Here is a 15,486-nt window from a genome sequence, read left to right on the forward strand (position 1 = left end):
CTGGGTATTTCTCCAGCTTGCAACCCAGACCAGTTCAGAGCCCATTCAAAATGCGCTGTTTAAACTAAGTTTCTGTTTAATTGTGTAACACAGATATCTGCCTCAAGATGACATTTTGAGCTTTTGGTTCCATAGCAGGGATCTCAGAATTTGGGAACTCTTTTTAAGAAGAGTGGGGAGCCCGTGGCGGTGCCGAACAGCCACTGCCCCCTCTGCCCAACTCCCCAAGCAGGACCGTCCCAGCAACATAGAAGCAGCAGTTGACTTCCTAGAAAAGGTTTGATTCAGTACCAGTTTGTGACTGCTTCGTGTCATTTATAAGCCTGAAAAATTATCTGGAATGCTACAGACTCTGCTAGCACTTACTGTCTTGTTAAATGAAGTCTGAGTCTGGAGCTGGCCGGCACCCATGTAGCATCACCACATTCAATAAAGTGTATGACCATCTCGCTGAGTTAAATCTTCCTTTGGAATTAATTCTCTCTCTCCAAATTCTTTCTCTAACCTTGTTCCAGCAATTTCTTCCTACAAATTTCTCAACAGGGTAAGAGTTTGGGGGCTTTTTTAACATTCAAGCCAAATGTTTTATTTCCTATGGAAGTGAGCTGGTACTTATCTGAGGGGGTGGGGAAGAAGGTGGTTTCACCTGCTCATTGAGAGTTTGTATATAACCCCTCACTCTGCACAGCACTGACACTTCAGGAGATGCAGAGTCTGTTTTGAGAGCTTGGAGAGCATTCTCTAAGCAGATTCTCATAATTTCAGGAAACAAAAGAGTGTGTTTGCACAGATATTTTCTTGATTTCAAAGGAACCTTTCTGTTCTGGCAGGCCTCTGCTGGCATCTGCCAAAGCACTGCATTACACTTGCACGGGCCAGGACAGTCACAGTGCCCCACTGGCACCTCTCTTGGGGCTCCCACACACACAGAGCCTCCACACTCATCCCTGCTTATGTACATGAAGGCTGATGCAGGCACCACGGGCTTCCTTTCCACCTGAGTATCAAGTACCCCAAATCATAAACATATTGCTTTTGCAGCAATCAGTGACATAGGACAGAGAAAATGAAGAGAGGCTACAATAGACAGGAAAGGGAACGTGATGCAGCCTGGCCTAAGCACAGCAGTGCAGTGTGGCCCAGGATGTTGGTGTCTGTCCTATATCGCATGTTCCCCTCAACTCCCCTCAGCAGAAGTCCTGTGTACTTTAAATCTAGACAGATTTGTTCTATGAGGAGCAGATGAGGGAGCTGTGGCTGTGTAGCTTGGAGAAAGCTGAGGGGAGGCACGGGCACTTGCTACAACTGGAGAAGGTTGAGGGGAGACATGGGCACTTGCCACACACACTCCACACACCAGGTCTTTGAATTCTTTACACACACAGAGAGACACATATTCCACGACTTTGAATTGTTTATTTTCTGTGTATTTAAAGTGGAACCTGGAGAGGAACAGAAGGAATAGGGTTGTATAAAACCCCTGTTTGACTTGAAAGTGAATCGTTCCCCATAACACATAACTGAAACAAGTTAAAAGCAACTGCAGACAGTTATTCAGTGCCATTGATGGAGATCTGCTCGTCTCAAGCTTGTGTTCCATAACCTCACAAAAACTAGATCATTTAAAAAAAAAACTACTAGGTGAGATCTGGTCCACACATCCTCAGGTATCGAAGAAAATTTAACATGGGCGATGATCTGGCACACGTTTTCTAGGGAGAGAAAGAGAAATCAGAACACTCCCTTCCATGCTGCCATCCCCCAGGCTCCCCCATTCCACCTGATCTTTGAGGTGGTGTTTCAGTGGGAGCTTTCTCTCCCAGCACCTTGGACCATGTCAAGGAGCCACGACGCTCAGACAGCGCCAACAACACGCCACGGGCAGGCAGAGCATAACCTGCTTGCCGCTGGCATTTCTTCCCAATTCGACACACATTTGGTTTAGCTGCAGGTTCTGCCTCAGAAGCAGCTGGGCATTTCACTACAGTTCTTGCCAAAAGAGAAAACCAACAAGTGGCAGGATCCCTCACGTTTTGGTGAGCAGCTTTTGCAGATGTTTAACACTACGCAGAGCAGGAGAGCAGTCGTGCCCTGGGCACTGCCCAGGCACATTGATTTCAGTGCACTGATGGCTCCAACCACCTGTTCATACTGCTCAGAGAAAAAAAATCATGCAGCATGATGTCAGCATGTCAGACATCAGTCTTCAGTTCAAATAAAGTATTTTTGGAATAGGACTTTTCTGCCCAGTTACTTTTCCACAGAGGTAGGCAGCTCCACGCCACTGTAACCAACCCTGTACATATTCAGATCGTACCTTGGTGCTGCTTTGATAATGTCATCTACACGAAGAATCATTTCTGCAGCTTCAGCTGCGCTCAGCAAAACTTGTCTCTTGACTTGAAAACTTTCTGTTACTCCCAAGACTGCCATGTCTCCAATGACACCCTCTCTCATATCTGGAAAAAGAAAGGCATTAAGAGGTTGTCTGAGGCTTTTTTTACTTGTGGGCTTTGGGTTTTTTTTTAAGGAAATTACACAAATCTGACATAATGGTGGAAACTTGATACACCAGGAAGAGGCAAGATCCCAACAGCACTCCCAGCACTATCTCCTTAGGTGTAGCAAATTCAGAGTTCTTCTCCACAACTTTTTTAAAGTTGTTCTTTTTCAGGGCAGCAAGAGGAGGAAGGTGTTTGGTTGTGTTGCAGTTTTGTTTCTAAATCAATGCCTTTATTTTTAAGCTTCATATAACCAGATTCAAAGTAAGTAAGGAAAGTGGTTTTCACACATGGAAATCATTCCCCCTTTGAAAACCAAAGCTTTACGCTCTTGTGGAGAGCCTAATGGAGGGATAAAGGAAGGTAACACTGTGGAAAGCAAACAAATTAATATACTCAGTTCTTCCAGATGAATATCTCAGTGACAGACAGGACCAAGTCCAATCAGGCTAAATGCCCTCCCAAACAGGAAGCCAGTCAGAGAAGGAACACCCAGCCCCTTACCGAGTCCATAAGTGGTCTTCCCTTCACTGTGAGCAGCTCTGAGCTGAGCAACCAAGTCTGCACTGTCATAGCCAGCATTATCAGCTATTATTGTGGGGATCTAAGGGGACAAACACAGGATGCTTTTAATTAATGCAGGAATTGATCCCTAGTACTTGTGAAACATACTTTGCTATTATTTGTTTCCTATTGAATTTCAAGAAGGGGAAGTTTCAAAAACATGGCAGATGATCAGTCACAGTGACCAGAAAATGAGGAAAAAGAAAAAAAAGCAAACTACCTTTCTAAGGACTTTAAGACTCTGTTATATGAGAATACAGGACAGAAGCATGTTAGTAGGTCTGTCAGTTCATTTAATAGGGACAGAAAAAAAATCGTCTTTCTTATCATTTCAGACTACACTTGGAGAAATGGTTTAAGAACACAAGTTTGCTGGACAGCATTAACTAGTAGTCCATGCTGGTCACTGTTGAAGTGTCAGCACGTGCCATCTACACTGCTGTCTGAAGAGGTAATGCCAAATCTTACCACACTCTTTAATCTTCTTGGAAGAAATGTTTTCCTACAATCCTTAAGAAAGGTCTTCCCTAACTTAAATTACAGGAAGGCATTTTTTCCTCAAACTGACATTCTGTTAGCACAGTAATATTCTATATTTTTTTTTTTATGATACTCTTACTTCCTACTAAGATGCCATCTCCAATGCACATCTAGGAACTTCTCAATAGTACGGAACAACGACTACAATCAAGTAGCACTAGAGTATTAATCAAACAGAAGGGATGCTCTTTTCTAAATCAGTTGCCAACTGAATAAGCCCAGATTTTTATGTGCTATTTCTGCTGCACTTTGAACCTTGCAGGTAAAAAGGAGTAAGAACCAAATCAGAAGACGGCTAGCACACTGCAACAGGTAGAATTATTAAAACAACGATACTTTTTTCTAAGAGAGAAAAGAGTAACTTTTTCCCCTTTGTTCACCCAAGGCATGTTGCCAAATTTCACCTTTTTTACTTTTAGAAAATCAAAAACTTTGAAAAAGCAGCAACTATATCATGTCACAAGTCAGTCAACTTTGTGAAACTTTGTCTACTCATCCAGCAATCTGATTAAACAAACTTACCATTCGTAAGGCCTTAGCAAAGGACTCCATTGCAACAGACTCTTTGCCAGGTGTTCTCATGGCAAGCTCTGCAACAGCATTGGCCATCAGCATCTCGGAGCAACCTATCCATCGAGGACACACAGATCTTTTATATCTGACCTGAACAGTAACACAGAACGTGTATCATGGACAAAGAATGAAATACTCACCTCCACCATAGACAGTTCTGGTGTCCTTTACAGTCTGGGCAAGAACACAAAGAGCATCATGCAAAGACCTCTCTGCTTCATCCAGAATCTGTTGTGTTGCTCCACGCAAAACTATGGTGCAGGCTTCGCCTACAAAGCACAAACGCAGAAAGATTTAAAAACCAGCAAGCCAAAGACATAAACAGGAGTCTATTGAAAGCACTTGCAATGGTTTTCCTGTCTCTGCAGACAAGTTTTACAAGGATCAGTTTTGGGGGGAAAATGATGACTATTCACAGGTAGAACGAAATGACGTACACTCTGCCATTGCTTTTATCAATGAGCTGTTCCACATCACCTTATTTAATTCAACAGAAAATGAATACTATCTCAAAACCTTACAGTATTAGCATTTACTAGAACAAGCTCTCAAGTTCTTCAAGTACGACACGCTGCTACTTGTCAAGTTAACAGCTCAAAGCTGAAATTTTGGTTCCCATCCTTACAACTGTTTACGTTCATTTACATAACATGAAACATACACAATTTCAACCACAAACACATATCTTTGCAGTATTTCACTGAAAATGAAAGGCTTTCCTAAAACTGGCTACTTGAACCATTACAGAACACCTATGTCATCCTGGTAATTGAACAGCTTTAGCAGAGGGTTGACACAAATGTTACAGCCTGCCATTAGGGAAAAAACACTTACCCATAGCCACTCCGGAGAAATGAATGAGTTTATCTTCTCCAATCATGACTTCCTCAATAAGCTTGCAGCTACCTAGTTTTACTAGCTCAGGGTGATCAAAGGTTGATGCAATTTCACCACCTACAAATGTAAGATCACACACAAGTCAAAGAGCTCATGATGAAAGCATCCATTCTGGCAACATCTAACCAAGGTGTGTGTGGGGGGGTGAATTTAAAGAAATAATCTTCATAATTGCCCAAAGCAAGTTTAAATTAACAATTCCGATAAGCCAGATTTTTCCAATGTCAGCATATGGCACCAGACACCTTGTTGACAAGTCCCCAAAACATCAATATTTTGTTTCATGTCACAAGAACTGCAATAGCTACTGTGTTTTAGAGTTCTGCCTAGATAACAGGCTAAACATTCATCTTTGCCAGTATTAGAATGTCAATCTGTTTAAGTCTTAATAGCATTTACTGATTGAAGTATTTAACAAACTTGATTTAACATTTTTGATGTTTTTAAACTTGAGCTTGTGACAGCATTCGTTTTGCCAGCCTGATAATGGCTGAGAACCACTGTCCACCACTAAACTGAATGAAGACTCTTGTGCCATAGCATAGCAGCAATACCATGCACTATTTTTGTGCCACGGCATAGCAGCAATACCATGCACTATTTGTAAACTCCCACACGGTAAAAACAGATATTACAAAGACCAAAATGTCTCTGAACACAATACTGTTCTAGTACTTTGTTCTTCCCATTAGAAAACCATTCACGTGCATCCTGGCGTACTCTCAGTTATCCCACATCAGCTGCAGCACTGCTGTAGTTAAAGCAGTACAAGGAAAGGCAAAATCTGTAGTGTAAAGTTTGCGCTTACTAAAAAGCTTGTCTACTTTTTCCAGCTACGCTGTTTGACCCACTGTGATCTGAAAGAGTTGGGTTGTTAAGTCTGGAGAAAAGAAGGCTTTGAGGAGAACTTATAGCATTTTCCAATATCTGAAGAGGCCTATGAGAAAGCCAGAGAGGGACTCCTTCTACAGGGGCATGTACTGACAGGACATAGGGTAATGGCTGCAAATTGAAAGAGAGCAGATTCAGAATAGATATTAGGAAGAAGTCCTCTATTGTGAGGGTGGTGAGGCACTGGAACAGGTTGTCCAGAGAAGTTGTGGTTGCCCCATCCTTGGAAGTGTTCAAGGCCAGACTGGATGGTGCTTTGGGCAACCTGACCTAGTGGAAGGTGTCCCTGTTCATGGCAGAGAGAGTGGAATTACAGGATCTTTAAGGTCCCTTCTAACCCAAATGATTCTGTGATAAGCAATGTTTCTCTCAATCAAACATTTTCCTGTGTCAATGTGCCTGTAGACAGCTACATGCAATTGCTACCTCAGTTCTGCTAAGATAAACAAATCAGCATCTTTTCCATTCTCCCTGTGAAGCAAGTTCTCCATTCTCCTCATCACTTTCACAATCAACATTTTACAATGTTCCAGTTAACTATCTCTAACCTCAGCAGTGAGAACCACCTGTAGCATTCCAGATGTCTCATCTTCACTAGTTGCTAGTCAGTTTCACTGACCACTACTAAAAATACCCAGATTGTTCATGTCATTTAAGATTCACCTGCATTTTTAACAAAGGATGACTCTTTAGGCTTCTCTATTATTATAATCAAACAGGACTCATTCATAACAAATGGTATTAATGAGCTTCTGGATTAATCATCTTCTTTCTATTGCTATGTTTCATCTTTTTCCTAGAATATAAACATTTCACAAGTCTATCAAGAAGAAAATATTTTAAAAATACTAAAGAAAATTACTAACTAGCACTAACTGGCTACATGATATTCCACAGTTAGTGTTAAGATCCTTTATTCACAGTTGCTGGAGAATAAAACGTACATCTAAATCACTATGCAGTGACAATTCAGAATCAACACAGACATTTTACATTCAGCATAACATACTGAAGATCAAAACTGAGTGACATGCTTCTGAAAAAATACAGGTAATTATATAGTAGCAATAAATAAAAGACAATTCAATATTTTTATGGCCAATTTTATAGGGTCCTCTATCTACATTTGCATTCAAATACTGCAAGATACAGCTTATTTGGAGTACTTTTCACATCCACAGTAATAGTAAAAACAGCTTCACATCCACAGCTTAATAGTAAAAAGTACAAACTAGGTGATCAAGCATTAACATTTAGCGAAGGTCAAATAACAAGATCCTCCTAGTTTCAAAGGACAAGATACTCTACACACCTGTAACAAGAGCCAGACGTTCCACACCAGCAAAGTCTGCGTGTTCAATAGCCATGACGCCAGCAGCTCCGAAGAGCTGTTCGGGGTAGTTGTAGATCAACTGCCTGCAATGAAAACACACGCGCATCTTCCATTACACACAGCACACATCTTTTAAAATGCCAGAGTAACAAAGGACAGCTGATTCTCAGGGGCATGGACATAAGGCATTTCTGAAAGCTACAAAAGCAATCAGTATGTGAGGCATCTGCCACAGATGGGATGGCACAGCACAAAGAAGCAAATGCACTGGTAGGAGAACATACAAAGTTTAAAAAAGATAAATGAAAAATTCAAATTATTGTAGCTCTTTGCAATATTCTTCCCCTGAAGATCCACTATCAGTGCACAGGGACCCATATGCTCTAAATTCTAAGTCTTTTTGATCCTATCTGCCTGCTGAGCACGTAACTGCCCATTCTAGCAGAGGGCACTAGAGTGACACATGAAGTAACACCTTTTAATTCCTTCACCAACACTAAATCCCAAAAGTCAACAACTCCATGGGAACAACAAACGGCCAGTCTTGTAACCTATACTGACAGTGGAGCACAGAGGAGAGTATGAGCTCCCTTGCTAATGTGCATCCCATTCTCTACTGAATGATCATCATCTAAAGCCAAATAGGGTCAATCCAGGAGGGCTGTGCCTAATTGCTCTTCCTTTCCAAATCAGAGCAAGTATTGTAAAGATTCAGCAGGAGCTGGGAGATGCCATCGCTGTCAGAAATAGATGTTTCTGTCTTCAAAAGAGATAGCTGGTGCTGCTGGGGTATGTGCAGAGAAGATTCTTCCCACTCTGGATCTGCATAGCCTTGAGCCCTGTGGAGCATTTCCTCAGGTGTACTCATCTGGCTGACACAGTACCAGATATTACGTGGATCTACAGTATGTCCACAAGCAGAAGTCAATGTTATCAGGGAATAAACCTGAAAGCCAAGACTCAGTCCAACTGGAATAGCAGTAGCCTGCCTACGGTGACTGACTCTGAGCTTCCATAGGGCAGCTCCCAGCCTGAGTAGCAGCAATGGAGTTACAGATGTTTTTGCATACATCCAAGAACTCTTCCATCAATCTGCCAACAGGACTTCCAGTTCTCAGACTCTGTATTTACACCATGCCCATTGGACAGAGTACTCATTTTGCCGACAGTAGAACATAACATACACAAAACATGACATAGATGCAGAGATGACAAAACTCATCAGTCTGTCAGTGGCTCTTTGAGGTGTTCTACATAAACTCTGAAGGTGAGTTATAAGATGCCCTATATCCTGAAGCAGTACTAAGCGCTATCCTTCCAACTCCTGTCTTTGGGGCAGTGCTAGCTATCAACTTCCTAGTAGACTAGTGATGCACTGAACTCCCAGGTGTCCAGCTGCTCATACAGACAGCAGTTTCACTCAAAGTTATTGAAAGGCAGAAGCATTCTTCATCATATAAAAAAATGGGGTTTTTTGCACCGTGATAGTTTAAGAGAGAAGTGCCCTGCTAAGAAAAGTAACTACCTTAGACTGTGACACCTCTTAAATGAAAATGGTTCTCTTTCATACTTCCAAAGACGTGTATAAAAGGCTCTCATCTAGATTTAGAGATACGAGCACGTGTTCTTTATGCAACATGAAAATCTTTCTACTTTCTGCCTTATAAACTCTACCTCACCTCCCAGAAAACACATACCTGTTAATAAAGCAGTTTATTCCATGTTTAAGAATACGCTCCACCTTCTCCTTCATTTTTTCTTTTTCTGCCTGTTCTATTTCTGCCACCTTTGCTGTTGAATCCACTCTAACACGAGAGCCAAAAATCTAAATGAGAGAAAACAAAGAGATCAGTTGAACAAGGAATTCCATTTACAAAAGTAATATTTCACAACAGTAGTTCTGTCACACACCTTAATCTTGTCTGTATCCATACCAGTATTTGCAATAAGAATCTTTGCATTTTCAATTCTTTTTGGCTGATTTACACCAATCTTCTTGTCAAGCAAAAAGCCTGTAGTAAGAGGAAAGGTCTTTTAAAAATTCATATTATATAGAAATGTGTAACTTTTAACAGTTTCCTTTTCCAAGCACACTTCCAGTCAACATACAAAGGCCTACCTTCATCTAAGTAGGAATCAGCCAAACTTCCACCGAGTTTCTTTATGACATGGATAGCCTCCAAATTACCAGAACCTTTCAGCCTAAGAACAGCTTCTACAGCTAGTTTGACAAAGTGATCTTTATGATGAGTAAGTAATTTTGATGAAAGAGTTGTTCCTGCAATGTTCATCAAGTCTTCACGGAACTTCACTTCATCATCACTAAAATAAAGTCAGTACAGTTAAAGTGGACAGTCTGAAAGCCTTAACTAGCATTACCCTACTGCTGTGAGCTTCTTCTGCATTTCTTCTAGCCTGTATCTGCAGATATCATCTTCCATTTTGATGAATGCTACACAGAATCCCTCCAGCATCCTAGAACTCAACTTTCTATTTGAAATACCAGTTTAATGAGGAGAACCTTTGCATTTAGCTTTAGAAAGCCTATGCTCTTAAAGTATCAGGTATAAAAAACAATCACATGTAAAATCAGAGTGTGAAACCTTAAACAGAAGCTCAGGTTTTTGTTGCAGGGAGCAAATTACTGTTATATATGTTGTTTCTGCACATCCCAAGTAATTTTAAAGTAAGTTTCTGTAGTTTATCTAAAGAAAATACAGACTTTTTTTGCTTAACTGTTAGAAGTCATAAACTCAGCCCTTACACTACTTAAAAGAGGGCAAATAATCTCCCAAGGTATATAATTCTCACTGATGTTTGTAATCTTGATTGGTTTATAAAGAGTTACAGCAATTGTATATTACTAACCCATGATCCACAGCTGCTTTCAAAAGTGCCTCCCTTGAAGCTTTTGTGGCTGCTCTCCAGCCTGCAATGATGGTCTGAGGATGAATCTTCCTTGCAATCAGTAATTCTGCCTCCTATTTAAATGAAATTAATAATCAGTCTTTTCCCCCCAAGGTACATTTACACTAACTAGGAAAGACACTTTCAAGTAATCAGAAAATTCTGAGTGGCAGTAAAAGTCAGAAAGCTACAACAATCAAAGTCATCCTGCAGCCATGGTTGGGATTTTTTTTCCCCCCTATGTAGGCAAATTTGATCCGCCCTTGGAATATCATCAAGAAATTGTGATTAACTGGAAAAAAATCCTAACTCCAGTAAGAATAGCAACCAGACATATACTTCAAAACAGCAATCTTCAACTTCAGTTTGAGATCAGTTTCCTGTTCATGCATAGCTGCAATTTAAAGCATGGCTGGGAAAAAAAGAAAAAAAAAATCAAAACATCATCTTCAAATTGCATTTGTTAGGAACTTGGCAAGCTGATGCTTTTCTCGGATGCTCTTGATCACAGTTCCTAGATTTGAGATGATCAGATTTACCGGCACAACTCTGCTAAAAAAAGTTCCTCACTCCTGAAGTCTCTTTCACAGTAATTTCAGGTTTAGTTTGTCATTATAAACTCTGTATGCAGAGTGTAAAGCAACAGAATTTAACATGCTGGGGTTTTTTTTCTCCTCATTAACGAGGACTGAATGTCACAACTAAGCACCGTTACATGCTGCCCAGTGAAACATCCAGGAAGTGACCCTTGAGCGTGATATTTGTTTCACTTGCATAAAATAAGAGAAAGTAATTTTCTACAATGTACCAAATTAGAGTAATTGTGACTTCATAAACAATAAAGAATAGTCTAATTTTTTTTATTAAATTATGTAATATCTAAGGACTTCTTCCCTACCAAATGCAATGGAGCAAGATATTACTATAGTTTAGAAGCCCTCTTCATTAATACCAAATAAGACATCTCCTATTAGTATCACAGGAGTACAATGCCAAACAGAAATACATCTGAAAAACTGTAATACGTTACCCTCAGTAATTCAGCTGCCAACACTGTGACAGATGTAGTCCCGTCACCAACTTCATCATCCTGAACCTTTGACATATCTGAAGAAAGAAGCCACTGAATTAACATTTTGATTAAAAATACCATGCCTGTACATACAGTTTTACATAAAAGTATTTGTATCTCAAATTAGTTTAGAGGAATACTCCTCTTTTTTCTTCTCCAGAGTTACAAGAGGTCACTGTCTAAATCAAAAACCACCCCAGAAACAAAAATCAAACTCAGCATCCTTCAAATTCCTGCTCTTCACTTGCAACCTAGACACTAGTTTTGATCTGGCAAAGGTTAAGTGCTACCTCTCACTCTCCCTACTACAAAAGACCACAGAATCATAGAATGTTAAAACTTGGAAGGGACCTTTAGAGATCATCTAGGCCAACAAAAGGAAGTAAGGCCAGACAGAAGCTCTAAGGTACACAGGCAAGAGCAGAGAATATAATAATCACGTATACCACATGAACTGCTAGTAAGCAAGGACTCATCTAACATCAAACCATCAAGAAATCTGAACCGAATTGTTCAAGGTCCCGCTTGTCACTAGAACCACTTACATGCTAAGACTGTTGATCACAAAGGTAAACTCATTCCAGAGTAAAATGTTGATTAAGTGATAAAAAGATATTTAAATCAGGAAGAACCAGATAAAACCTCAGAACACCAGGAGATTTGTTTTAAATTTTCCTAGTGGAAAAACAGAGGAGCACATAGCTGTCTTTTGTCCCTTTTGACTCCTGGGATAAACCAAGGTCGAGAAAAAACAAGGAGACATCACAGCAGTTTTGCAAGAGCAGTGTATACCTCAACTCTACTTTTGCAGAGTACCAAAACTCTTGCAACACTTTGGCCTCCTTACTTCAGAGATTCTGCTCCCCCTCCCTTCAGTTTTTCCATGTTATCTAAAGAATACATTTCTAAGAACAAATAAGAACTGTAAAAAACAGTTACAGATTAAGAAATGCAAAGTACTGCAATGACAAGCTGTTAAAAACTCACCAACCAAGACCTTGGCAGCCGGGTTGTCAACTCCAATAGCTTTCAGGATGGTTGCACCATCATTGGTAACAGTTACTGAGCTATCTCTACCAGTACTTAAAAGAATCTTGTCCTAAAAGATACAGGATTTAGAATACTGTTTGAAAACATACTGGAACCATTAGAAGTAAATTAACAGGTATGGCCATAAAGAACTTGCAGCCACCTTACCATGCCTTTAGGCCCCAGAGTGCTCTTGACAAGGTCACCAATAGCAATGGCACCAACAAAGGATGACTGAAATGAAAGCATATGTACCTTAGAAAAGGATTTCCTTCTACTTTAATGCAAGTAGTAGATGCTAGCCCATAACTTTCCAAGGGATATCTTAGCACTACCTTTCCACAGCCCCACTCTTTTCACCAGTCTGTGTCCAAGTTTCTTAGCTGCTACATTTTGATCATCAGAATGTCACAGAGACCACAAAAGCTTATCTCACAGGCAAAAGAAATGCCTTTCGATTACCATCAATATTCTGAGCTAAGGTACTTAGGTTTTTAACACTTAGGAGGAGTTTAATCGTTAGTATGAACAACACTCCTCCGACCTTCTGTTCACTGACACACAGCACAAAAACCCAATGAGACAGATTAAGTTCCACATCACCACAAACTGAAAGTACATTCAACTGTAGAAAAGACAAATTTTCATTACCCCAAGTATTACCAGTTTCTTAAGAGAAGGAAACTTACCAAGCGAGCTGTTTCGGCCTTTTCTTCATCTGCACCTGCCTTGAAAATGTTCACAGGTGCAAGGGAAATGGATGCCTAAAAAAGAGTTAACATAAGTATATTCCCTTAGCTTTAATAAAAAAAATGCATTTTAAAAACAATTCCCTGATGCTGACAACCTAAACAAAACTTCCATTATTAAAATTATTTCTTTCTATATCTCATTTGGTTTTGACAAAACGTACACTTGAGATAGATTTTGAAGAGTCACAGTGAATTTATCTTGCAATCTCCTCATCCTGTGACATCCAAGAGACTGTATGCCACATTCTCTGGCAAGATCTATGAGCCTGAAAGGCCATTACCAGCAGCTCACTGTCACCCTCTGTGTGGCTCATCTGTGCTGCTGTTCTGCATGGCTGCTCATCACAGCCAGAGATCCCAAAGATAGTTACAGCCAGAACAACCTAAGAATCTAGTGAGTGAGCATGCTCCAGCTTTAGTATTTCAATATTAGTGCTAAACCTTCATCTTTATTTCTTTTTCTTTACATTTCCATACAAATTAAGTATACTAGTAACACATACGTGATGTTAATGACTAATACTTGAAAAAAAAAAAAATCACCCTAAGAACTTGAATTAGGATAAAAACCCAACAGAATGCATCGACCCTCTTAGGAGACTTCACGACTTTCCATTTTGCTGCGTAAAGTACACCATCTTTCTACCAGTTTCATGTCAGTTCCATCGTTGCTTTGACACGAGAAACCACAAGGGCGCGGTGGGAGACGCCACAGCCGGCGAGGGCAGGTCTCGGGAGGTCATCACGAGCATCACCTCACGCTCGAGGACTCGGCGCTACCTCCTCAGCTCCCCTTAGAGCCGAGAGAAGCAGCGGCCTCCCGCCCGCCTCGCCCGGTGCGGGGGCAGCGGGGGGCTCCAGGGGCGCGCTCCGGGGCAACGGGACCGCCCATGGCCCCACCGCCGCAGGCCCGGCCCGGCCGCGCCCCAACGGACCCTCCTGGCGCGCGCTCTAGAACCTTCCAGGCCCTGCACGGCGCCGCCGCCGCGCGCGGAGCGGGGCAGGGCGCGGAGCAGGGCCCGGGGCAGGGCGCGAGGCCGCCCCCACGCGCGCGCCGCAACCGCCGCCGGACAAAGCGCGCGCGGAGGGGCGCGGCCGCCAGGCCCCGCGCGTGCGGCCGCCGCCGCCCCGCCGCACCCTACCCCCGTGCCAACGCGCCGCCCCGCCGCCGGAAACCACCGCCGCTCACCATGATGCCGCCGCTGCCGCCGCCGGGACGCCGCCAACCGCCTCCTGCACCAGGGAACCAGCGCGCGGCTCCGCAGCCCACCACGAGCTCCCGGCGGAACTGCCGTCAGAGGAGCCGCCGCTTCCGGCGCGCGCGGCATTGCGGGAGCCGCATCCCGCCCCTCAGCCAGGGCCCCGCCTCGCGCGGCCGCGTCGCGTGCGGCGCCGGTCTCCCGTGCGGCAGGAGCCGGTTGGCCAGAGCGCGCAGCGCATGGCAGCACACCCAGCCTTTCTCCAGACCGCTGCCATCCCGGCACTCACTTTCTACTGTATGTCTGTGCAAAGTTATTTCTGCCTGAGCAAAGGAGCTCGCGGTCGCCCCAGTTTAATTTCATCCTATTCCTGGAGATCAGTTCTCCAGCCGGTCAAAACCATTTAAATTACCGCTCCCGTGGCCTCCAGGGCATTTGCCGGACCGTCCCAGGCATCTGCCATTGAATCATCCATGTCGCCAATTGGAAGCAGTGAACCGGAGGTACCCCGGCACTCTGCCCTTCAGTATGAAAAAATGGGTAACTCTTCTCTTGGCGACGTTGCAGATGTGAGGCCACATCCAAGCCTTGTTCTGCCGCTGTGTTTCCCGTCGGTTACCTGGTCATATAAAAATGAAGGAATGGGTTTGTATGGCTTGTTCCTTCAGAATTAATTCCAGCTGGTACTCCTCTTGCTGCCAGACACAAATCTCTTGGGATATTGGCAAAGCTCTTTGTTCTAGGCTGAAGGTGGCCCAAGACACTCATCTATCCTGATAGAGACAGCAAAAAAGAACACAACTAAAACTCTGCTGACTTTCACATCTGTGTCTGGTATGTCAATACCTGACTAGTATTTTTCTTGTGTTCTTTGGGCTTTTTCCTTTGTTTTCTTCAGAGTTACGTATGTTTTCTCCCCTAACTTTCTTCTAAAAACTATAGTACGACCTGAATTTTAACATCTTCAGTTTTCCTCATAGTTACGCAGAAAAGTATCTTAAGTATTGGCTAGGGCTAATAATGCAACTAAAACTGCATCAATTATTTTTATCTCAGAGTGTTCATAAAAATTTGCCCTGATGATTGATTTTAAAGTCACATTTTCTGCTACTGTTGTGTGAGCTGGAGAACAAAAATACGTTGAAGTGCCTTGGACAGTTAACTGTGTATGGCCTTTAGAAGGTCATGGAAAAACTTAGTACAGCAAATTCATACGTTTGGTTTAATG

The 15,486-nt window shown here is 42.3% G+C and overlaps 1 protein-coding gene across 1 annotated transcript; it reads right to left on the reverse strand.

The window, feature by feature from the left end:
- Window positions 1–1,396: 1,396 nt before the first annotated feature.
- On the reverse strand, window positions 1,397–14,362 carry CCT2 (chaperonin containing TCP1 subunit 2). The gene is made up of 16 exons (XM_062004343.1): window positions 14,249–14,362; window positions 12,997–13,071; window positions 12,476–12,541; window positions 12,266–12,377; window positions 11,237–11,313; window positions 10,168–10,280; window positions 9,419–9,621; window positions 9,211–9,311; window positions 8,997–9,124; window positions 7,279–7,382; window positions 5,013–5,132; window positions 4,319–4,447; window positions 4,128–4,231; window positions 3,006–3,105; window positions 2,318–2,459; window positions 1,397–1,712 (listed from the first exon to the last, which is right to left on the reverse strand). The coding sequence occupies exons 1-16, from the start codon at window positions 14,249–14,251 to the stop codon at window positions 1,682–1,684; spliced, it is 1,608 nt and encodes a 535-aa protein (XP_061860327.1). The 5' UTR covers window positions 14,252–14,362; the 3' UTR covers window positions 1,397–1,681.
- Window positions 14,363–15,486: the final 1,124 nt, after the last annotated feature.

The sequence above is a fragment of the Colius striatus genome, chromosome 1 (genome assembly GCF_028858725.1).
Source record: "Colius striatus isolate bColStr4 chromosome 1, bColStr4.1.hap1, whole genome shotgun sequence".
NCBI lineage: Eukaryota > Metazoa > Chordata > Aves > Coliiformes > Coliidae > Colius > Colius striatus.